Source organism: Sus scrofa, chromosome 2 (genome assembly GCF_054392235.1).
Source record: "Sus scrofa isolate SSC_HxYL_T2T_F1_AM1 chromosome 2, Sscrofa_HxYL_maternal_Yorkshire_Landrace_v2.0, whole genome shotgun sequence".
In the NCBI taxonomy this organism is placed as follows: Eukaryota; Metazoa; Chordata; class Mammalia; order Artiodactyla; family Suidae; genus Sus; species Sus scrofa.
In genome coordinates, this window is record NC_139384.1 from 82,526,247 (window position 1) to 82,552,556 (window position 26,310).

The 26,310-nt window shown below is 41.4% G+C and overlaps 1 protein-coding gene across 1 annotated transcript in view; it reads right to left on the reverse strand.

Annotated features, from left to right (window-relative positions):
- Positions 1-2,217: 2,217 nt before the first annotated feature.
- Positions 2,218-26,310, reverse strand: part of LOC100522787 (adhesion G protein-coupled receptor E3) — a 39,974-nt gene continuing 15,881 nt past the window's right edge. Inside the window, exons 8-17 of the mRNA XM_005654746.4 lie at positions 21,172-21,291; positions 19,280-19,473; positions 14,858-15,019; positions 14,144-14,344; positions 12,856-13,091; positions 12,265-12,331; positions 9,773-9,864; positions 7,499-7,679; positions 4,441-4,536; positions 2,218-3,158 (exon numbers count right to left, since the gene is read on the reverse strand). Coding sequence (XP_005654803.1) covers positions 3,108-3,158; positions 4,441-4,536; positions 7,499-7,679; positions 9,773-9,864; positions 12,265-12,331; positions 12,856-13,091; positions 14,144-14,344; positions 14,858-15,019; positions 19,280-19,473; positions 21,172-21,291 — 1,400 coding nt within the window. The 3' untranslated portion in view covers positions 2,218-3,107. The remainder of the gene's footprint in view (positions 3,159-4,440; positions 4,537-7,498; positions 7,680-9,772; positions 9,865-12,264; positions 12,332-12,855; positions 13,092-14,143; positions 14,345-14,857; positions 15,020-19,279; positions 19,474-21,171; positions 21,292-26,310) is intronic.

Sequence of the window (26,310 nt, forward strand, 5' to 3'; positions counted from 1 at the left end):
CCCTGGGACGCAGGTTCGACCCCTGGCCTGGCACAGTGGGTTACAGCATCTAGTGTTGCCGCAACTGTGGCTTAGATCTGATCCCTGGGCCGGGAACTCCAGAAAAAAAAATAAAATAAATAAAATAAAATAAGGGTAGTCCTCCACTTCCAAGGGTGAGCCGATAAGCTCTGAGGGAACTCAGGAAGGACACAAAAGAATACCTGCCATCTGGCAGCCATCAGACTGCAGCCACTCCTAATGGCAGGAGCCCTGAGGAAACTCAGGATGTGAGAACACAGATACAGGCCCCAGAGAGCTGAGGTGCATCTCAAGGGAATGAGGTCAGTTGAGCCCTGTCTTTTGCATCTTCCCATACATGGAAAAGTGCTAAATTCCTTAGCTTGAGATGCTGAGTTTTCTGTTATTACCAATAATCCTTTGTTCCTACTACCTGCCCTTCATTGCAAAATTCCTGTATATCTACCTCTGCACCCCTACCTCCTCAGAGCAGTCTTAGGGTCACTGAGTCCTCAGTTTTGTCCATGGAATAATACATAACTCTCAGTAAATAAATAAATAAATAAATAACTAAACTGTGGCTAATCCTAATAGTGATGGGCAGTGCATGTAAAATAGACAATGGCTAATTAATATGTATTAATTAGAAGAAAGGATGAAGAGAAGGGATAGATGGAGGGATGGAGAGAGAGAGAATGAGAGAGAGAAAGTGGGACAATGGGAGGAGTTGATGGATGGATGAATGAATGAATGAAGGGAAGGAGGAGGAAAGGGAGTGGATACAGGAACAAAATTTTGAGATTGAAGGACCGAGTAGGGAGATAAATGGCAACCCTGGGTGTAGAAACAGATCGTGACACGGGACAAACAGGGAAATAACTGAATAGATAAAAGAATGTCCGTATCACTGTTGAGTTTTGATATAAAGATAGACCCAGGGACTGCTCCATAAATACTAGTAACTACAGAATTATTATATCCTTTGGGTTTATTTTGGTTGTACATAACAGAAAACCAAACTTAAGTTGGCTCAACAAGAACAAGACCTCTCCAAGTTATCATGCATTCTGCACAAACCATGGAATTTAATCTCTTCCATGGCCCTAACTGGGTCACATGCTCCTTCTGGATCCATTCACTGCCCCAGGTAGAAAGGAATCAGGTTAAGGCCGAAGAGCTCCTTAAGGATGTGGTCGGTCACACACGAACCACATCACTTCTACACCATGAGAAAGAAGTAATCCTCCACTCAAAAATCTGGAAATCTACTCAATACTCTGTAATAACCTCTACGGGAAAAGAATCTGAAACAGAATGGATATATGAATATGTGTTACTGAATCACTTTGCTGTACATCTGAAACTAAAACAACATTGTTAAGTCAACTATATTCCAATAAAAAAATCTGGATGTCCTAAGTGGAATACGAGAAGGTAGATGACATGTAAAGAGACATTTAACAATTGTAACCACAACTATGTTTCTCTATGTTAAAATCCTCACCACATCGGAGTTACCTTGGGGCACAGCAGGTTAAGGATCAGCATTTTCACTGTGGAGGTTTGGGTTCTAGACCTGGCCCGGGAACTTCCACATGCCACAGGCATGGCCAAAAAATAAAAATAAAACAAAATCCCACCACCATATTAATGTCACATACTGAACGTAACTGAAGTATAGCATGTCATACATAGCTCGTCTGTGTCATATCAGGACCAAGTCCACATTGCAGAGAGAACTAAAATCAGAACCAAAGACACCACATAAAATAGGAGACTGTTCGCAATCTAGGAGAAAAGGCTCTCAACAAGTGTACCCAACAAAGACTTGTATGCATTCTATATGCTCTTTTCCCCAAAACAACCCAAGTAAGTGTATAATGAACTTAAGCATCTTCTGACAGGTGATATGCAAATGGAATAAACACAAGAAAAGGTGCTCATTTTAAAAACGACAATGAGATACCTCATTTTACCTACAAAAAAAGAGCTAACCATCAAAGAACTGATACTATCAAGTGGTGTCAAGGATGTGAAGGAACTGGAACTCTTGTATATTCCTGGTACTTGTAAACTTATAAACATTTTGAAGATCTGTTTGTCAGTTTCTTTTCAAGCGGATCATTAACTTCATATATGACTTAGCAACTCCACATCAAGGTATTTACCCAAGAAAAATGAAAACATGTGGCCACATATACACATACAAATCTTATATAAGAATGTCTGTAGCAACTTTATGATAGAAAAAATGGAAATAACTGAAATATATATCAACAGGACAATGAATAAGCAAATTTTGGTATACAATATTGTGAAATACTACTCAGCAATAAAAGAACAGATTGGCAACATATGCTTGAAATGGATGAATTGAAAAATCATCATGATGAGCAAAACAGGACAGACACCAGAAGAACATACTGTATGATTGATTCCATGTATATGTATTTAAAGAACTGGCAAAACTAATCTGTTGTGATAAAGTCAGTACCAAATGCTTTTGGGGTGGAAGACCAGGAATACATGATTTAAAAAGATCATGAAGGAACCTTCAGGAGTGATGCAAGCATTCCATATCTTTTTTTTTTTTTTTTTTTGCTTTTTAGGGCCACACCTGCCACTTATGAGGGTTCCCAGGCTAGGGGTCCAACAGGAGCTACAGCTGCCAGCCTATGCCACAGTTACATCAGGTCTGAGCCATGTCTGTGACCTACCCCACAGCTCATGACAATGTCAGATCGTTACCCACTGGGATCGAACCCTAAACCTCTTGGTTACTAGTTGGATTCGTTTCTGCTGCACCATGATGGGAACTCCAAACATTCCATATCTTGACTTGATTGACATAGTTGATAGATATCCATGTACATATATTTGCAAACTCATCAAATATAAAACCTACATGTCTGTGTGTGAAATACTTGAACTGAAAACATAGAAGGCTGTTAAGCATAACACTGCACAAAAAAACTACTCAACAAAAGCCTACATTCTGCTAACAGTTCTACTAATATGATGAAGCCATTCTCATGGATATTTGAGTCAGATGTCTTATTCTTTTTCCAGGCCAGTTGGGATGATGGACATGGAGCATCCTGTAATTTTCAGAGTGAAGTATTGCTGCTGCTTCTCGGTAAATATGACGATTTTTCCATCTACATATGTGAGTTTGTGGGAGAGAAATAAAGAGAATTAATGCTGAAATATTCATTAAAGCCATTTAGAAGTCACTTGTTGGGAATTTCCTGGCAAAAGGATAAGATTCATATTAAAGTGTGGATCCCAGGGTAAGTCTGAATGTTTTTCTTCCACATTTAATGTCCTTAAGTTTGCTTTTTGTATCAGAAAATCCAAGATCTCAAAGTAAGCATGGAGCCTGGCCTCCTTATCTCAGAGATGATGACGCTGACCTCAAAGTCACCCCAAATTAATTGCATTAGTAGGACTGAAACCTAGGTCTCTCGCCCTCTCTCTCTCTTTTTTTTTTTTTTTTTTTTTTTTTTTTTTTTTTTTTTTTGGCTACGCCCATGGTATACAAATGTTCCTGAGCTAGGAGTTGAACCCATGCTATAGCAGCTATTGGGACCACTATAGTGACAACATTGAATCCTTAACCCACCATGCCACAAGGGAAATCCTAGGTCTTCTAATCTTAAATCTTATCTAAACCCATCTTATTTATCCCTTCATTCATTTTTCCTTCATCATTATCAAGTAAAAGAAGAGAAATAGTTTGAAATGTCTTATCTCTTTCTTCCTGTACTACTTTGCCCATGTCAACAACCCTTAAAGTTTTTGTTTTTTTGTTTTTGTTTTTTTTAAAAACACTAATACTCCATAAAGTATCAAGATGTTTTCTACAGGAAAAAAATTCTCAGCCAAAGTGTTTGGTGAGTTCTCAGTCCTGTGGCCTGGTTGGAGGGTTACAAAGCCCATGCATGTTGAAGGCTCAGAACAAAGCAGCAGAAAAACACCTGTTTGGCAAATTTGTGAAACTCATGAACCAATATCATTTAACTAAGAGAGAGTTTCATTCATGTTTCTATAACTCTGCAATTTGGACTCAGAAACCAATAATTCCTAGAGTTCCCCTGTGGTACAGTAGGTTAAAGACTCAGCATTGTCCCTGCAGCAGCTCAGGTTCCTGCTGTGGGGCGGGTTTGATCCCTAATTTGGGAACTTCTGTATGCCACAGGTGAAGCCAAAAAAAAAGGCAACCAATAATTCCAGAAAATCATTTGGTGTGCAGATAGTACATGGGCCTGTGTAGGATCACCCTGCCCTAGAGATGCACATTAAGCTGAGACAGAAATGCTAACAGGTTAACCAAGAATCACTGTGTGGTTCCATCACAGCTGGGGAGGCAGACCTAGCTGCAGGCAAAAGAGAATATCTCAAACTAAGACACAGCATGGATGGGGAGAGGGATCATCTTACCTCCTGGGTGTGGGTGGTAGTGGCAGAGACTGTAGAGATGTCAAATCTGGTTGCTTTATTCATCGCCCTAAACCACTTTATATATTCTGCTTTCACCTGAAAAAGATTGACAATGAAAATCTTGCCTTCATTATTACATATATATATATATATATATATATATATATATATATATATTTTGTCTTTTTGCCTTTTCTTGGGCCACTTCTGCGGCATATGGAGGTTCCTAGGCTAGGGATCTAATCAGAGCTGTAGCCACCAGCCTACGCCAGAGCCACAGCAACGCAGGATCCGAGCTGCGTCTGCAACCTACACCACAGCTCACGGCAACACCAGATCCTTAACCCACTGAGCAAGGCCAGGGATCGAACCCGCAACCTCATGGTTCCTAGTCGGATTCGTTAACCACTGAGCCACGACAGGAACTCCCATTATTATTTTTTTTTAATTTAATTTGATTGGATTAGAGCAGGCTTACCATGTGGTATTAGTTTCAGGTGTACAGCAAAGTGGATTAGTCATGCATATAAATATAGCCATTTTTTTCCATGTAGGTTATTACAGACCATTGAGAAAACCATCCTGGTGCTGGACAGTAGGTTCTTATTAATCATCTATTTGATACAGTAGTGTCTATATGTTATTTACATCCTCCCAATTCTTCCCTCCCCCACCACTATTTCCCCTATGGTAACCATAAGATTGGTTTTGAAATCTATGAGTTTATGTTTTGTAAATAAGTTTTTTTGTACTATTTTGAGATATAAATGATCTCATATGATATTTGTCTTTTGTCTGACCTACTTCACTTAGCATGATAATCTCTAGGTCCATCCATGTTGCTGTGAATGGCATTATTTCATTCTTTTTAATGGCCAAATAATATTCCATTGTTTACATGCACCACATCTTCTTTATCCATTCCTCTGTCGATGGACATTTAGGTTGCTAAGCAACCTGAAAATCTTGCGTCTAAATGCTTTCTGGCTATCTGCACAAATGCTACAAATAGGTTTTTTTTCCATTTATATTTGCAGATCTAGATTTATTATGATTGTTAACAGAGATATTATTTATTGATCAGCTCATTAATAGTCATGTTAATAATAACACAGCATTTCTTTATCACTAAGGACCTGAGAAATTTTCTGTAACCATTGAGAACTGCTACCTCTTTTTTTTTTTTTTTTTTTTTTTTTTTGGCCGTGCCCTCAGAATGTGGAAGTTCCCAGGCCAGGGATCAAGCTGGAGCCACATCAGTGACCAGAGCTTCAGCAGTAATGATGCCAGGTCCTTAACACATTGGGCCACCAGGAAACTCTGAGAATTGCTGCCTCCTCTTAATAAAGCAATTTTAATTAAAAGATAAGTAAGTAATGATTATAACTTAAAATTTTCTGGGTCATTTTGCTGTACAGCAGAAAATGGCGCAACACTATAAATCAACTAAAAATGAAAAAAATAAAAATTTAAATCTTGCATAGTGAAAACACTGACATGAAAGATGAGATCTGATTTTTTTTTTTTTTTTTTTTTTTGCTTTTTAGGGCTGCACCCACAGCATATGAGGTTCCCAGGCTAGCTGCCGGCCACAGCCACAGCCACAGCCACAGCAATGCAGGATCCTTAACCCACTGAGCGAGGCCAGGGATCAAACCCAAAACCTCATGGTTACTAGTTTCATTTGTTTCCACTAAACCACAACAGGAACTCCTCCAAGATCTGATTTTTTTCATCGCTTTCCGTCTGAATCTCATGGAACCTGGTCAAATGTATGGCCATTATTATTATGGAACCTTCATTTACTCTTCTATGAAATGACACTATGAGTTTAACTCCTTCAATTTTTCAGAGAAAATGCTTTATATGCACAGAGCCTGGAGCACAGCAGATGTCGATCATTTCGTTGAATAGATATTGACTAAATGTGAATTGTAGTATATCGTGACTTTCATCCTTCATTCTGTATGCATGTATTATTCAAAGGGCCTGCACTAGTGTATTTTGAGTGTTGGGTTCTGTGCAGATCCTGGAAGGGTCCACTAACATGCCGCTTTGGCATAAGGATAAATTTGAGCTGAAGACAAGTGAGAATCAATTGGTACAAGAGGAATTTTCTGCCTTCCTCTCATTTGCCTACAATTGGGGCATAAATCTCCCGTGTGAAGGTGGCCAATTTCCTATCCATCTCCAGTACCAGGAGGAGTAAAATGACCCCTATCACTGGAGATGGAGAGTCAGCACCAAGATGAGCTGAATGTATTGGGTTTTTTGGGAACACAAGTGGCAGGCTGTTTCTATGTAATGATTTTGAGCCAGTTTGACCAAGCTACTGACCTTACCACTCCTACATTTCCACTGTAAGATGCATTAATATTTTTGGGGTTTCTTGTTTGTTTGTTATTTCTTTTCACATCTGCTCCTGTGGCATATGGAAGTTCCCCAGCTAGGTGTCGATTTGGAGCTGCAAGTGCTGGCCTACACTATAGCCACAGCAACACCGGATCCCAGCTGCATCTGTGACCTACACCACAGCTTGAGGCAATGCCAGATCCTTAACCCACTGAGCAAGGCCAGGGATCGAACCTGCATCCTCATGGATACTAGTTGGATTCTTAACCCACAGGAACTTAACAATGGGAACTCCCAGTATTTATGTGGTTTCTTGTTTCTCATTTCTCCACTCTTCAGAAAGCAGCTACTGGATCCTCCCAAAGCCAGGCAAGGAATAACCATTAAAATACAATTTGAATATTAAGCAATGGAAAACATCGTCCCCCAGACTTTAGTCCTATTGCTGTCAGACCCCACATGCGTGATCTGAGATGATGAAGGAGAAAGCTACTATCCGGTCCTCATGGCAGATTCATGTCTGGAAAACCGGCTTGAACTCCCTTGACTCAGAGGAGAAGGCTAAGAAGGGGAAACATGGGAACAAAGCATCCATTCAGTAGGTGACAGAAAGGAGGGCACAACTGTGGGAGGAGGATCAGCCATGCAAACAACCTGAAAGGACCTCAGGTGGGAGCTGGGGAAAAAGACACAGAGGGTACGTTACCTGCTGATTGAGAAGGCAGTGGACCAGGAAGATGTAGACCCCTTGCAGGACATTGGTGATGGTGAAAGCGTAGGCAATGATTGATATGAAGGGCTCCTTTACAACTTCAACAAGAAAGAGGCCTAAACACCAGGAGCAGCCCAAGAGGAAGAGCTGGGCAATGGCTTTAAACGTCAGCATCCTAGTAACACCAAGGAGGAAAGTCACCAACCTCATCACCTGCCCTCCTGAGCCGTGCGTGGTCCTGCTTTCAGATATTCAGCCGCCTTTCTCCCCAACGACTGGTGAACCTTCTCAAGCTGGACTGGACTTGGAGAAACTATGGTTCTGAGGGCAATCCTTGGAAGCAAGGACTATTGTTTTAAATGTAAAATCTCTAGTAACAGATAGATATGTGTTTATTCCAAGAGGTGTTCTTCTTCTCCTTTTTTTTTTTAATTTGGCATAAGTTTTCTTTCTTTCTTTTCCTTCCTTCCTCTCGCTCTCTTCCTCCTTTTCTTTCTTCTTTCCTTCTTTCTCTCTCTCTTTTCCTCTCTTTTTCTTTCTTTCTCTTTCTCCCTTCCTTTCTTTCTTTTTCTTTCTTTCTCCCTTCCTTCCTTCCTTTCTTTCTTTTTCTTTCTTTCTTTCTTTTCTCTCTTGCTCTCTTTCCGTCCCTCCTTTCTTTCCTTCCTTTCCTCACCCATGGCAAGTGGAAGTTTCTGAGCCAGGGATTAAACCTGTGCCATGGTAGAAACCAGAGCCACAGCAGCGACAACACCAGATCCTTAACCCTCTAGGCCACCAGGGAACTCCCCATCATGTGTTCTGATACGAATGTTTACACTAGGATGGTATTTTACATCACTTTTTTTAAATGTGGAAAAACACACACACAATTTATGACACTTACATTTAAGAATACAGTTCAGAAACATTAAGCACATTAACACTAGTGGTGCCACCATTACCCCTATCCATCTACAGTACTTATTTATCCTGATGAACTAAAACTCTGCAGCCATTAAACAATAACTCCCTATTCCTCTCTCGCCCCAACCCTTGGCACCCACAATTCTACTTTCTGGCTCTATGAATCTTCTCGTTAATTTTAAAGTTGCAAATACACATGATTTTAAGGTAGATCTTACTATGTTTTTGGCAATGCCCATGGCATGCAGAAGTTCCAGGGCCAGGGATCCAACCTGCACCATAGCAGCAACCTGAGCCACAGTAGTGACAACACTGAATCCCGAACCAGCTGCGCCACCAGGGAATTCCAGGTTGATCCTCATTTGACAAGTGGTTCCTAATATTAGCCAACACTCTACAAAAGACTGTTTATGAAGTTCATATACATGTTAACTAAACATGTACACATAAATAGATCCACAAATTTTACCTTGTTCTTTAGAGCAGGGTTTAGCAAATTTTTGTCTAAGGCCAGATGGGACATTATTTTCAGCTACAAGATCTCTGTCTCAGCTATTCAACTCCACCATTGTAGGGCAAAAACAGCCATAGATCACACATAAATGAATGATTGTGGCAGTTTTCCAATACGACTTTATTCATGGATGCTGAAATTTGAATTGCATATAACTTTCACATGTCATTAGATGTTCTATTTGTTTTCAACCATTTGAAAGCACAGAAATTATTCTTAGTTGTTTTGTTTTGTTTTTTTCTTTTTATAGCGCACATACGGTATATGGACATTCCTGGGCTCGAGGTCAAACTGGAGCCACAGCTGCCAGCCTATGCCACAGCTTCGGGCAACACCAGATGCTTAACGCACTGAGCGAGGCCAGGGATCGAACCCGTATCCTCACAGACACTACATCAAGCTCTTAACCTGCTGAGCCACAATGGGAATTCCTCATTTTTAGTTTAAAGGCTGTATGAAAACAGACAGAGGGTCAGATCCAGTCCATGAACTGTAGTTTGCTATACATGAACTTGAAGGACTTTAGAGGAAAAAGGAAGACTCTTTATATAAAGTGGAAACCATTCTCTGATACAGATTGCTGTCATCCTTACCTGTCTTCTATCCCATCTGTACAATAGGATAAATATATCTACTTCCCAGGTTTCTGATACAGTGCCCGATGCATACAGTAGGTGCTCAGTAACTCTTTCCTCCCTCCACCTATCCCCACCTATACTTGTCTCTCTCCTCAGACGCACACTCAGTTTCATGGATCTCTGGAAAATACATATTGCATTGCCTACATTGGAAAAAATCCTATAGAATTGCAACTCATGCCAAACTCTTCTCACTACCCAAACCTATCTTACCTTGTGTTTTGTATCTTGGACACTTCTTTATTGAGGGATGAAAGTCGATCTCTCAAAATCCATAGGGTTACCAAATAAAAGACTAAGTTCATCTGAAAAGAAAAAAAAAAAAAAACATAAGAACAGACTCACGGACATAGAGAACAGATTTAGAGAACATAGAGAACTTGCCAAGGGGTAGGAGTTCGGAGTGGGATGGACTGGGAATTTGGGGCTGATAGAGGCCAACTATTACATTTAGAATGGATAAGCAATGAGGTCCTGTTGTACAGCACAGGGAACTACATCCAATCTCTTGGGATAGAGAACATGATGGAAGATGGTATGAGAAAAAGAATGTACACACACACACATATATATATGTCTGGGTCACTATGCTATATGGCGGAAATTGAAACAGTATTGAAAATCAATAATACTTTAATAAAAAATAAAATAAAAAATAAGATACTGTAGAACAATATATACAGTTGATCTAGAGAGCACTTAAAGCCATGGGGAAAGCTGTGAGTTTTTATAGGTAGAATATGTCGAAACTCATTTGGACCAGACTGGAGATACTTGTACGATACCACGTGCTGAAGGCTCCTGAAAGCTCACAAAAAAAGCATGGGTGGATAATTAGGTGGCATAGGGACTATGCAATGTGATGGCCCCATCAATTCCATTCCTTGTGCATGTGGCCCATGGGAAGACATTTCCCAGGCTCTTTTCAGACAGTCTGGGGCATGTGGCTGAATTCTAATAAGTGAGATGTTGGTGGCAGTGATGTATGCCTGAGGCCTCCACAGGTATAAAGAGCTACATTCTCTTCCTCTCCAGAAACAACCAAAGAGGCCCTGTATCAAAATAAGAGAGTCACAAATTTAAATCTAAATCCCACATGGGGGAGGGCATCTTGATCCACATTGGACTTTGCAAGGACACACAAGAAAAATATTTGTCATGTTGAACCAATGAGAAACCAGGACCTATTTGTTGCTGCAGCATCTTTTAGCCTATACTGACTGATCACTGGACTAGATTCTAAGTGTAACAGGCATAAGAACTGAAGAAAATTTAAGGATACTTGGTGACATGACTTCCAAATCTCATTAATATTATCACATTAATACTTATCTTATTCCACATCAACTCATTCCTTTAATCAACAAATATTTATTAAACACATATGATATGTTAGATACATATGGAGATACAGAGGTTATTTCCTCTCTACTCATCAGCATTTAAATATGCTTGAAAAAACATTTTAAATACATAAAGAAATATGCTCAAACATCTGCTGTTTAAAGAAAACAAATGACTGTTAAAAGAGTAGCTATTTGCCCTCCAAACTGTTGGTGAGAATGTAAATTGGTGCAGCCCCTATGGGGGACACTATGGAGGTGCCTTAAAAAACTAAAAATAGAACTACCATATGATGCAGCAATCCCACTCTTGGGCCTATATCTGGAGAAAACCCTAGTTTGAAAAGATACACGCACCCCGATGTTCCTAGCAGCACTATGTAAAATAGTCAAGACATGGAAGCAACATAAATGTCCATAGATAGATGAATGGATAAAGAAGATGTGGTACATATATATAGTGGAATATTACTTAATCATAAGAAATGAAATAATATCATTTGCAGAAACCTGGAAGGATGTAGAGATTATCATCTTAAGTGAGATAAGCCAGACAGAGAAAAAAAATCATATGATATCTCTTATATGATATTTTTTGATATATGATAGATTATAGGTGGAATCTAAAATAAATTGATACACATGAACTTATATGTAAAACAGAAATAGACCCAGATATAGAAAACAAATTTATGGTTACCAAGGTGGAAAGAGGGGGAGGGATAAATTAGGATTTGATGATTAACATACATTACTATATATAAAATAGATAACCAACAAGGACCTACTGTATAGCACAGGGAACTATACTCAATATTTTGTAATAACCTATATAAATACAGATATAGGTATGGATATAAATAGATGTATAACTGAACTGAATCACTTTGCTGTACACCTAAAATTAACACAACATTGTAAATCACCTATCCTCCAATATAAAATAAAAATTAAATTTAAAAAATAAAAATAGGAGTTCCCGTTGTGGCTCAGTGGTTGGTGAACGCGACTAGCATTCATGAGGACGAGGATTTGATCCCTGGCCTTGCTCAGTGGATTAAGGATCCAGCATTGCCGTGTGCTGTGGTGTAGGTCGAAGATGCGGCTCAGATCCTGAGTTGCTGTGGCTGTGGCTTGGGCTTGTGGCTGCGGCCTGGGCCGGTGGCTGCAGCTCCAATTCGACCCCTAGCCTGGGAACCTCCATGTGCTGCTGGTGTGGCCCTAAAAGACACAAAGACAAAAAAAAATTAAAAAAAAAAGTCGTACCTACTTTGATCTTCAAAGGAAGCTGAATACTACATACTATACACACATAGTCTGTATACACACAGTGCCCATAGCACACACAAAATACAAACCTACCAAGATGACTGCAGCTATGGGTCCTAAGAAACTAAAGATAAATCCCTCCTGTAGGCTGATCCAGCAACTGAAAAAAGAAAACAGTACTAGTAGCACTTAAGAAGGCAATGCGATACAATAAATGATGTTAATAGAGACTATTTATATAGCATTTACATTACAGGTACAGTCCTGTGAAGTAGAGGGGGTCACTATCTTTATTTTACAGACGAGGAAACCTAGGAAAGAATGGAATTAACCTTCTCCCGGAGTCGCCCTGCTGGTAAGTGTGGGACCTTAACTTTGGAACCAGGCAGTCAAGCCCAGCATTCACGCTCCTTCAAGTTCATTGTGTTACTTCAGACCAGCTGTTCACCCTTTGGCTAAACCTCAGTTTGCTTGGTATACAAACAAAACGTGGATAATAGGAATTCCTTCCCCGAGGTCTCTTTCGAGAGAGATGAAAAGTTGTGCCTATGAACCGCCTCACATGGGGGCTGGGGGAGTAACTGTCCAGCCTTGTTATGATTTATGTTGTGTTTTCTGTCCTCCCTCCATGGAGGCAGATGTGTACACCTAGCCCCCCTGGCATGAGCTCAGCACCGTACTCACTGCGTAGGTGTACCATATCCATGGGGTTTGAGTCCTGCAGACACAGCCACTATCACCGCTGGGATCCCATAGCCTAAAGGGTATATAAATCTCTTCTTGAATTTTCCTGCACTGGTGTAGTTGGCCACCTTGAGGTTCCGGACAGTGAGGAAGAGGTGGAGACCTTCAAAGAGCATCCAAGCGAAGGCGGCCAGGTAGAGATAATGCAACACACCTGCGATGATGGAACACAGCACCTGGAGGGGAGGGGGGAGCCATGGAGTGTCGGATGGGCAGAGAGATCTCACCATCTGCTCTACCCTGGGGTTGTCTCCAGATACGCTGGGTGGGGATGCTTGCTTAGCCTTCTTTGCCTGTCTTTCTTTTATTGAGAGCCTGTCTCCAAATGGATTGGAGGGCCCCCTTGTCTATTCCCATGCCTTAGGCTGAGTGTCATTTGGGCCACCCAAGAAAAAAATGAAAATGTATCATGTCTAAAGTTCAATGAGATCGTCATGTCTTATAAACCATCTTAAAATGAAGAAGACAAGATTTGCCGGGGGTTGAACACTCCAGAAAGTAAGGGATCCATTTGCTGGGGGAAAGAAGGAGAACAAATTTGATTAGCAGATATACACTGCTATACATAAAACAAATAAATGACAAGGACCTACTGCATAGCACAGGGAACTACACTCAATAGCTTGTAATAATCTGGAATGAAAAGGAATCTGAAAAGAGGAGTTCCCTTGTGGCAGTGTGGATTAAGGATCCCAAGGTGTCACTGCAGCAGCTCGGGCCACTGCTGTGGTGCAGGTTTGATCCCTGGCTGGGGAACTTCCACATGCCACAGGTTTAGCCAAAAAATTTTTTTAAAAAAGAATGTGGAGTTCCCATCGTGGCGCAGTGGTTAACGAATCCGACTAGAAACCATGAGGTTGCGGGTTCAATCCCTGCCCTTGTTCAGTGGGTTAAGGACCCAGCGTTGCCGCAAGCTGTGGTGTAGGTCGCAGACGCGGCTCGGATCCCGCGTTGCTGTGGCTCTGGTGTAGGCTGGCGGCTACAGCTCCGATTCAACCCCTAGCCTGGGAACCTCCATATGCCGCGGGAGCAGCCCTAGAAAAAGCAAAAAGACAAAAATAAAAAAAATAAAAATAAAAAAGAATGTGAAAAGAATATGTATATAACTGAATCGCTTCATTGTACGCTTGAAATGAATATAACATTGTAAATTAACTATACTTCGATTTTTAAAAGTCTGAAAGAAAGAAGAAAGAAGGAATGAATGAATTGTGGCTAACTCTCTCACCTTGGGCTCCGTCCGGTCAATGCCTATGAGGAAGAGGAGGTGGGCCACGAAGAGGCAGATGGAGAGCTGCAGGTGGAGGGAGGTGCTGATGTTCTGGATGGGTCGACACAAGAGGAAGGTGAGGGCGGCCAGGAGCAGGCACAGCAGAGAGAGGCTCAGCCCCAGGTAGGTGATCACGGTCAGCACAGGATCCTTCTGGATCTATCAGGAGAAAAGAGATGCCAACACATTTTCATTTTGGACACTATGGTTCCTAATAATCCAGGCCTTAGTCCCCTAATTGCATGGTGTTCATTTCTTCCTGAGAGACTGAGTATCCAGAATGTGGCCAGATCACCTATCAATAGAGAACTCAGGGAGTTCCCTTGTGGCTCAGTGGGTTAAGGATCTGGCATTGTCACTATTGTGAGTTGAGTCACTGCTGTGATATGGGTTCAATTCCTGGTCCAGGAACTTCTGTATGCTGCCAATGAGGCCCCAAACCCCCTCATGATGAGATACCACCACACACCTCCTAGAAACGCTAATTATTTTTAATAAGAAAAAAAGAGTAATTTTTAAAAGGAAGAAAAGAAAAGAAGAAGGGAGAGGGAGATATACATATATTACTCTGTAATAATTTTTTCATCTTCCTTTTTTAAGGTCCCAGTCCCCTCACCCCACGCCACGCTGCAGCAGAGCTGACTTCAGTGACAAATGCGTTTATATACATACCTCCTCCAGCTCGACCGAGGCCACGAGGATGGCAAAGGTAGACAGATGACTGCAGCTGCATATGGTATGATTTCTGTCATAAAAGATGTTTTGGCACCCTTCATTCGACCAGACCGTCTCATCCCAGTAGACACAGACAGGCTTCTGGCTTTCCTCTAGCATCTGGAAAGAGAATTCCTCCTTCATGAGACATTATTTATTTATTTATTTATTTAGTCTTTTTGCGATTTCTCGGGCCGCTACAGCAACTCAGGATCCGAGCCGCATCTGCGACCTACGCTACAGCTCACGGCAACGCTGGATCCTTAACTCACTGAGCAAGGCCAGGGATCGAACCCGCAACCTCATGGTTCCTAGTCGGATTCGTTAACCACTGCGCCATGACGGGAACTCCGAGACATTATCATTTAAAATCAGAAGCTAAGCAACCTAAGTGCCCATCAACAGACAATTGGATTAAGAAGACGTAGGGGAGGAGCTCCTGCTGCGGCGCAATGGGATTGGCGGCCTCTTGGTAGCACTATGACTAAGGTTCAATTCCCCCTCCCAGCACAGTGGGTTAAGGACTCAGGGTTGCCACAGCTTCAGCTTAGGTTCAGACTGCTGCTTGGATCTGGTCCCTGGCTGGGGAGCTCCATACGCCATGGGGTGGCCAAAAACAGAAAAAAAAAAAGAAAAAAAAAATGGCCAACCAAAAACGAAAAAAAAAAAAAAAAGATGTGGGGAGCTATATATATATATAATATTTATATATTACATACTCCATTATATGTAATAATATTCCATCATATATAACAGAATATAATTATATGAAATTATGTATATTACATATTCCATTATATAATGGAATATGTATTATATATAATGGAATATAATTTTATATATTGCAATATTACTGAGCCATAAAAAAGCATGAACACTGCCATTTGCAGCAACACAGATGGACCTAGAGAATATTATGCTTAGTGAAATGAATCAGACAGAGAAAGACAGACACTCTATGTCATATCTTATATGAGGACTGTGGCGCAGTGGGTTAAGAATCCACTGCAGTGGCTCTGGTTGCTCTGGAGGCACAGGTTGGATCCCTGGCCTGGCACAGCAGCTTAAAGGATCTGGCATTGCTGCAGCTGCTACATAGCTCACAGCTGTGGCTCAGATTCAATCCCAGGCCTGGGAACTTCCATATGCCATGGGTTCAGCGTTAAAAAAAATAATAAAACAAATGAATGTATACATAAAACAGACACAGACTCACAGGCCTAGAAAACAAACTTGTGGTTTACCAAAGAGGAGAGGGAAGAGGGCAGGGACAAATTAGGGGTATGGGATTAGCAGATACAAACTACTATAGATCAAATAGATAAGCAACAAGGACCTAGTATATACCACAGGGAACTATACCCATTATCTTGTAATATCCTACCATGAAATATAATCTGCAAAAATACTGAATCAGTATGCCATACACCTGAAGCCAACACAATACTGTCAATCAATTACATGTCAATAAGAATTTTTTTTAATTTTTAAAAATAAAAAATAGGAGTTCCCGTTATGGCTTAGTGGGTTAAGGACCCAACATAGTTGCCATGAGGAGACTGGTCTTGCTCAGTGGGTTAAGTATCTGGCGTTGCCGCAAGCTACAGTGTTCATCACAGATGCGGCTTGGAGCTGGTGTTGCTGTGGCGGTGGTGTAGGCCTGCAGCAGTAGCTCTGATTCGACGCCTAGCCCAGAAACATCCATATGTGGCAATAAAAAAAAATCAGAATCTTGCACTCAAGGTCCTTACCATCCTGATTCATGATAATATTTTCTGACCTTTGACAGCTACCTCCTACCACGTTGCACATGTTTCTTTTTTTCCCTTGACATTCCTGGATGTTTTGTTCTTGTTCTATGTGGAAGTCCTATAGCCAGTACTTCAAAAGGAGACTGTGTTTGGAGATGAGGTCTTTAAAGAAGTATTTAAGGTAAACTCAGGTCACCAGGGGTGGGCCCTCATCCAATATGATTGGTGTCCTTGTAAGATGAGAATATCAGACACACACAGAGGGCGACCACGTGAAGACCCAGGGAGAAGGTAGGTGTCTATAAGCCAAGGAGAGAGGCTTCAGAAGAAACCAACCCTGGCACCCCTTGATCTCCATTTGGCCTCCAGAGCCTTGAGAACATACATTTCTGTTCTTGAAGCCATCCAGTCTGGGGTCCTTTGTTATGACAACCCTGGAAAACTCACTAAGCTTTTCCTCCCACATTGGTCTTCGCTTAAACTAGAAGACTTTCCCAAGAGATTTTGTGGCAGGTGATCCAAGGACCAGGCCATGCGAAACACAGCTTGAAACCCTGTTTGCTGAGAAAGCCCCTCCAGACAACGACACTTGCCATCTGGGAAGGAGCGCATTCTTGAGCCAGGCCCTGCCTAAGTCCTTTCCAGAGGCTAACACATTTAATCCTCAGAACCATCTTATGGCATAGGGACTGTCCTTGTCCCCATTTCATGGATGAGGAAAGCTGAGGCTCCCAGAAGGAGAAGCATTCATCAGAGGTCCTACAATAGGCAAGATGAAGCTTCTGGCAATGGACCCTGTGCTTAAGTAGCTCCCCATCTATCATCTCTCCTGACCGCTGCTCCATGGTAAAGGAGGTGTTGGTCATTTGCAGAAAGTCAGTGGAATGAGAGTTCAGTTTTTGAGACTTTTTAAAAATTATGGCAACAGTTTGTGATAACCCAGATGGGAAAAAAAGAATGGCTGTATGTCTATGTAGAACTGATTCGCTTTGCTGTCCACCTGAAACTAATACAATGTTGTAAGTCAACTATTCCACTGAAAATTTTAAAAAATGAAAAAAATTATGGCATTCTGTTTTCTTTTTTGTTTTTAGCTTTATAGTTGATGTACAAAGGACTACACATATTTACTACGTGCAACTTGACAAATTTGGACATTTGAAACATTTGTGATAGTATTTCCACTGTCAAGGTAAAAAACACAGGAGTTCCCATCATGGCTCAGCAGTTAACGAATCTGACTAGCATCCATGAGGATGCAGGTTTGATCCCTGGCCTTGCTCAGTGGGTTAAGGATCCAGCGTTGCCATGATCTGTGGTGTAGTTTCCAGACACGGACCAGATCCTGCGTTGCTGTGGCTGTGGTGTAGGCCAGCAGCTGCAGCGCTGATTTGACCCCTAACCTGGGAACCTCCATATGCCGTGCACCCCTAAAAAGTTAAAAAAAAAGGTGATAAACACACTCTCACTCAACCAAGAGTTTCCTTGTGTTCCTTTCTTTCTGTTTTTTGTTTGTTTGTTTTTGTGGAAGAATCGTTCGCATGAGAGCTACCCTCTTAACAAATTTTATAGTGCACAATACCATGTGAACTATATGCTTTGTTATAGAAAGTATTTTCTACTTAGAACTGGAAGCCCAGGGAACACATTTTAAAATTCTTCTTCAGTTAGTTGGAGGCTCAAGTTTCATTTCTTAGAGGCCCCAGAAATCCATCAAAATGTAAAAAAAAAAAAAACTTTTAATATGACAAGCAATTTTTTAAGGTCATTCTTTCATTTCCCCTATCTTTATTGAGGAGTACTGGCCAAATACAGTTGTCATATGGTGTGATGATTTGACCTGAAAATTTCTTACTGAGAACAGCTTATGCATTTTCCCTTCCCAACAATAAACATGGCTACAGGTTGTATTGCTTCTTCATCTGTTGAAGAAACAATTTCCAACATGTAATATTTTGGAGTAGCTGTTAATCAAGTACCTGGCTTGATTTCCAGTCTCCATAAGCCATCCCTGGTAAACCAGCTCAGCCAGAAAGAACTGACTGTAAAAATGACACTTTTCTTTTCTTTCTTTCCTTCCTTCCTTCCTTCCTTCCTTCCTTCCTTCCTTTCTTTCTTTCTTTTTTGCTTTTTAGGCTGCACCTGCGGCATATGGAGGTTCCCAGGCTAGGGGTCGAAGCAGAGCTACAGCTGCTGGCTTACACCACAGCCACAGCAATGAAGGATCCGAGCTGAGTTTCCCACCCACACCACAGCTCAACGGCAACACCAGATCCATAACCCACTGAGCAAGGCCAGGGATCGAACCCGCAACCTCATGGTTCCTAGTCAGATTCGTTTTTACTGCACCACGACGGGAACTCCATGATACTTTTCTTTTTCTCCTATTATCTTCCATCATGGTCTATCCAAAGAGATATGGTTCCCTGTGCTGTACAATAGGACCTCATTGCTTCTCTATGTATGACTGGGTCACTATGCTGTACAGCAGAAATTGACTCAATACTGTAAATCAACTATACCCTAATACAAAATAAATGTACAAAAAATGATACTTTTCCATTACTGGGTTTAAAGATGTCATAAAGAGAAATTTCCAGGTGTTCAAACAGCTTGATTTTTTGCCCACCTGTATATGCTGAAACGTGAAGTTCACAGGTATGGTCAGAGAGCATTTCTCCATACATCCTATGGAGGTGCTTATCACCTTGGAGTTCAGTTGAAAGCGATTCCGGTTTTCATCAAGAACTAGGTTTTCCTTAGCCACAAACGAGCCATCTAAGATGGGCCCAATAGAATCATAAGAAATAAAGACCACAGCACCTGAAAGGAAGCAAGGAACCAATCAACCTAAGGAGGAAACTGGGGAAAGTCTACTTAGAAATAAGTTAAGAGAGGCGTTCCCGTCGTGGCTCAGTGGTTAACGAATCCGACTAGGAACCATGAGGGGGTGGGTTCAATCCCTCGCCTTGCTCAGTGGGTTAAGGGTCCGGCATTGCCGTGAACTGTGGTGTAGGTTGCAGACGCGGCTCGGATCCTGCGTTGCTGTGGCTCTGGCGTAGACTGGTGGCTACAGCTCTGATTTGACCCCTCACCTGGGAACCTCCATATGCCTCGGGAGCGGCCCAAGAAATGGCAAAAAGACACACACACACAAAAAGAAGTTAAGGGAGTTCCCATTGTGGCTTGTGGCTTAAGGACCTGACATTGTCTAAGTGAGGATGAGGTTTGATCCCAGGCCCCAATCAGGTGGTTAAGGATCCAGTGTTGCCACAAGTTGCCACATAGGTCACAGATTCGGCTCAGATCCTCTGTTGCTGTGGCTATGGTGCGGTCCCAGCTGTGGCTCCAATTCGACCCTTGGTCAGGGAACTTCCATATGCTTCAGGTACAGCCCTAAAAAGAAAAAAAAAAAAACCTTAAGGACTTAACTTTAAAGTCTCTTATGAGTCTAACACAGAATGTAGGATTCTGAACTCTGCTTGACTAAACCATTAATCCATGAAAAATTGATTTGTAGTAGATTTCTTTTTCTTTTTTTCTTTTTTGCCTTTTTCTAGGGCTGCTCCCGCGGCATATGCAGGTTCCCAGGCTAGGGGTCCAATCGGAGCTGTAGCCACCAGCCTATGCCAGAGCCACAGCAACGCGGGATCCGAGCCGCGTCTGCGACCTACACCACAGCTCACGGCAACGCTGGGTCCTTAACCCACTGAACAAGGGCAGGGATTGAACCCACAACCTCATGGTTTCTAGTAGGATTCGTTAACCACTGAGCCACGACAGGAACTCCTGTGGCAGATTTCTGAAGTGTTTCCACTTGTAGGATGTTAAGGCTATTTCTAGATTCTATTAAAGAATTCCACTCTGGTCCTTGCAGCAGGATTTATAATAGCCAAGAGATGGAAGCAATTTAAGAGTCCATCCATAGACAAATGGATAAAGAAGATGTGGTATTTCTCCATAATGGAATATTAGCCATAAAACGAATAATGTCTTGCCATTTGCAGCAACATGCATGTGGAGGGGGACAAATGAAATAGGCGAAGGGGATTAAAAGGTATAAACTTCCAGCTGCAAAATATATGTCACAGGGATGTCATTACACACAGGGAGTATAGTCGATAACCCTGTAACAGTTTTATATGATGAGGTGATCATTCCTAACGTGTAAAAGTGTCACTATGTTGTACCCCCGAAATTCATATAACATTGTATGTGAATTATAATTTCATTTTAAAAAGTGAAGTTCAGGGAGTTGCCTGTGGCTCAGCAGGTTAAGAACCTGATGTTGTGTCTGTGAGCATTTGGGTTTGATCCCTGGTCTCGCTCAGTGGGTTAAGGACCTGGCGTTACTGCAAGCTGAGGCATAGGTCGCAGCTGCAGCTTCAGTTGGACCCTGACCCAGAAACTTCCATATGCTGCAGGTACAGTCGTAAAAAGAAAAAAGAAAAAAAGAGAAAGTACATTTCCCCTTCCCCCAAACTCTAGAGACTTCTAGATAATCTAGGTAATTTCTGTTACCTCTGGTTCCTCCTCCAGTGATGACGGTGCAATCAATCTCCATGGATGCCTTTTCAGTTTGAATGTTAAATGTCACGTTTTCTTCTTGGCAGCCATTCTTGATGGTCAGCGCTTTGATAGCTAAACAACAACAGCAAAGCAGAAAATCTGTGTGAAGACTGGATATCCTTTTGTCATTTATTTTAAAACAGAGTTTCATTGTCAGTCTCATTTAAAAAGTGACAAGAAGCTTCAAATAAAAACTGGAGCTTGGGTGATGGACGTGGAATGCACACATAGAGGGTAGGGTGTTGGCTTTGTTTGCACACCCAGGCTCTCATTGGAGGGAAAAAAATCCAATATGGTGGAGTTGAGTGGGGCTGGCATGGGAATTTGTCACCTCTTCTAGCCATGAGACCCATGCTCTTTCTTTTTGACCATGCTGCCATTCAAGGGGAGTGTCTACACTAGAGTTTGAGGCCATTACTTACTAATCAAACACTTTTCTACTTCTTCTGATGCATGAGAAAGAATCACAAGGCATCTAACTCTGTCGCTTCATCTCCCCGACCCCCCCACTATTTTGTCTCTTCTGTTTTGAATGTCATCTACATATGAATCCACTTTTAGCTTCAGCCTCCCTCTTTCTCTCCACCTCCACAAAAATAAGGTTAAAAACTAAGATTTAACCTGGCAGCAAATCCAGACTCTTGGCCGGAGGACACACCCAGAATCTGATCTCGGCCACCACCCTGGTCTGAAGGGCCTATGGTCAAATCTCTGCTGGCTTACCCCATTCACCTCTAACTGCATTCATTGTTGCCCCAGAGCAGCCAGTGGGATCCTTTCAAAATGTGAATCAGATCACTAGTAAATCCTCTGCTCAGAAGCCTGCAGCATCTCCCTGAATAAAGGCCAGTGTGGTTACAATTCCCAGGAAGGCCCTACCTGACCGTGTCCTGCATTAACTTGACCAGTCACCTCCAGCTCCTCTGCAGGTATCTCCATTACACCAGAAATGCTCTCCTCAAGGCCTTTGCACTGGCTTCCCTCTGCCCAGGATCATTTTCTCCCAAATATGCACACAGCTCACTCCTCCTCTCCCTTCTGGTCTTCTTACAAATCTCACCTTCGCTCCAAACCTACTCTGATCACCCCAGGTAGCATCACGACCTGCTTCCCTGGCATTCGCTAGCTCCCTAACCTCAGCTCCAAGACGCATACATTTGATTCCATCAAGAGTGAAAACTTCATCCAAAAGTCTTTTAAACCAAAAATTGTTTCAATGAAAATCTTACTATTTATTAAGTGAGAACCAAATAAAGAGTAAAATAAATTTTTAACTTTTTTAAAAAGCAAACCGGAGGTGCCTAAAACATCAATAGTCAATTTTAAGAGAATTCAAAATGCAAGACTAGAAGAGTACGTATTGCTTTAAAGCCACAGCAAATCTTAGGATTTGGTGCTTTCACTGCTGTGGCCTGGGTTCAATTCCTAGCCTGGAAACTTCCAAAAGCCGTGGGTAGAGCTGAATTTAAAAATAAGTAAACAAAGCCACAGAAAATCTCAATTTCATAATATAAGCTTTTTCTAAGTGTTTCAATGGCATCGAATGTACCAAAACATTTTAATATGATAATTATGAAAACGGGAGATTTTATGGTATAAATACTTAAGTCCAGGTGGTTCCTTATATTACATAATAAGCAAGCCTTAATAATTCAACCAAATGACCAGTTAATTATTTTTGCAAGAATGAGCAAATATTAAGTGATATAAGAATTAAGATTTAAGGAGTTCCCGTCATGGCTCAGGGGTAACGAACCTGACTGGTATCCATGAGGACATAGGTTCAATCCCTCGCTTCACTCAGTAAGTTAAGGATCCTGAGTTGCTGTGGCTGGGGAGTAGGCTGGCAGCTGCAGCTCCAATTCAACCTCTAGCCTGGGAACTTCCTAATGCTGTGGGTGCAGCCCTAATAAGACAAAAAATATATATATTAAGATTTAAAACAAACTCTTTTTAAAAAGTTTTCCTTTAAAGGGACTTTTTTCTGTAAGTCCTCAGATCCAAATTAAAAACACTTTTACAATATTGAAACAAAATTAAACAACAAACCACAGTTGGCAGAGGATGTTTAGAAACATAAATGGGATCCATAATATATAAAGAGCTCCTAAAGATCAATAAGATAAAGACTAAAAATACAATGGACAAGGAAAAGTGGATAAAGAAAAATGGAAAAAGAATATGAATCAGAAAAACAACAGAAAAGAAACCCGATGGCCAGTATAAAATAATCCACTGGTAATCAGTGAAATTCACATAAAACTATAGCAAGATAACATTTCTTATTCATCATCAGCAGGGGGGGAAAAAAGCCTGAAAACTCAAGGGTTGGAAGGTTGGCAACTGGAATGCTAATCCACAGAGTCAGAGTGTAAACTGGTACAACTACTAGGGAAAGCAACTTAGCAATAACCACAATGGTCAAAAATGCAAGTTCCTGGATTTCTCTTGTGGCTCAACAGGTTAAGAAACCACATAGTGTCCATGAGGATACAGGTTTGATCCCTGGCCTTGCTCAGTGGGTTAAGGATCCAGCATTGCCACAAGCTATGGGGTAAGTCACAGCTGCGGCTCAGATCTGGCGTTGCTGTGGCCGTGGTGTAGGCTGGCAGCTGAAGCTCTGATTCAATCCCTAACCTGGGAACGTCCATATGTCGCAGGTGCAGCCCTAAAAAGAAAAAAGACAATAATGCAAGTTCCTAATATCCAGGAATTCTGACTATAGAATTTCCTAGAAAGAGTCTTCCACGTGTACACCAGAAGCACATATGATAATGTCCATTTAATAACTGTGCGCAACAGCCATTCAAAGAGCATGTCCAGGTCTAAAAGAGTAAAAGTCAGCTTAAATTTGAAGAGAAAAAGGAAGCCCCACCCTCAGACACAGAAAAAGGCAGCTTCCATGGGAACAGGAAACATTACTCCTTTTCAGTTCGTGCAATAGCTGAAAAATATCATGATGACCATTCCCTTGAATGACCACTGTCTTCTGACCAATGACTCCTCAGACCTGCTCTGCTATGTTCACTTATTACGAGGGACACGCATTTGCTAAGCCGTCCTTGCCTTATGGCAGCACCCGATCCCTAGTTAATCCTCCCTTCTCCAATCCTGCCTCAGAAATAGCAAGCGATCCAGGACTGACCCGTGCTTCACTATGGCCTCTTTAGGTCTCTTCAGCAGGAACCCCAATCCTGCAAAAGAGACTCCTATTCTCTTGCTGATTCAGAGGCATTTCACTCATCTTCTGGAATGTTCTCCCTTGAGTAAAATCTGACTGTCCCTGTTGATCTTTGGCTGATGAAGCTTTAATAGCCAGATACTAAAACGATCAAATAGCCAACAGGAGAAGAGGGGAGAAATAAATTGGGATACGATCATGAGATGGACTATTACAGAATAAAAAAGAATAAACTAGACAAGGAAGATAGACTGTTGACATCGAGTGGAGAAGCTAGAGCGCTTGTACCCTGTTGGTGGGAATGCAAAATGGTGGAGCACCTGTGGAAAACAGGTTGGTAGTTCCTCGAAAGATTAAAAATAGAATTGCCATACTATTTAGCACTTCCACTTCTCAATCCAAAAGAACTAAAATCAAGATTGAGAAGAGATATATGCCCATGTTGGTTGCAGCATTATTCACAACAGTCGCCATATGGAAACAATGTCAATACACCCTGACAGACGAATGGATAAAGAAAATGTAGTATATACATGCAATGGAGTATTTTTCAGCCTTAGAAAGGAAGGAAATTCTGCCATATGGGACAGCATGGATGAACCAGGATGACTCTGCCAAGTGAAATAAACCAGACACAGAAGAACAAATACTGCATGTTGCCACTTATATGAGGTATCTGACATAGGCATCAAGAAACAGAGAATAAAACGGTCATTTCCAGGAGCTGGGTGAGGGACATCAGGAGTTGGGGTTCCATGTGTGCAAAATTTCAATTATGCAAGATGAGTAAAAGTTCTAGAACTGTGCCCTACAATGGTGTGCCTATAGTTAATAATACTGTACTGTGCACTTAAAATTTTGTTGAAAGGACACATCTTCAGTTCACTGTTCTTATCACAATAAAAAATGCAAAAAAAAAAAAAAGGGGGTAGACTAATGAAAGCAACTTGGAGAATCATAGGGAAATCTTATTTACAGAAAGTTATAAGCACTCCTAAGTAGTACCTATCGTTCAGGGAATATAAACATAAATATGTAATAAAAAATATCAACACACAGACTCAAAGGACACACACAAAATTGATGAGACTACGTTTCTATATGACAGGGCTGGAAGAAAAATATTCTGTAATATTCTATAACCTTCTACTTCATAAATAGAAAATAGTATAGTTAAATATGGCAAAAGGCATAATAACATTTGCTAATTCTGGGGGAGGTCAAATACATTGTTATAGTATTCTCTGAGATTTACTGGGATTTTTTTTTTTTTTTTTTTTGCTTTTTTTTAGGGCTGCACAGGCGGCATATGAAAGTTCCCAAGCTAGGGGTCGAACTGGAGTGCAGCTGCCGGCCTACACCACAGCCACAGCAATGCCAAATCCGAGCCGTGTCTGTTACCTACACCACAGCTCATGACAACACTGGCTCCTTAACCCACTGAGCAGGGCCAGGGATCAAACCTGTATCCTCATGGATACTAGTCGGGTTTGTTTCCACCATGCCACAACAGGACCTCCCTACTGTGATTTTTTTAACCTAAAAAAGTGAGATCTTCTTCACTAATTGATGATAGGATCACAATTTTTTCCCTGTCCTTATATTTAGCCATGCATTCATTCGTTTGACAATTACCAAGCCCTTCTAGGTACCAGACACTTTACTTCCTAGGCGGTGTTGATTTATTTATTTGTTTTTATTTATTTTGGCCATGCTCACAGCATGTAGAAGTTCCCTAGCCGCTGACTGAACTCACACTATAGCAGTGATGAGGGTGGATCCTTAACTGCTAGGCCACCAGGGAACTCCACTAGGTGCTATTTATATCTTTTTTTGCCCATGGAAACCTTGTTGCCTCTAAGAGTAAAGACTTTTATCCTTCAATGTATCGTTGTTAAAGATTTGTACCT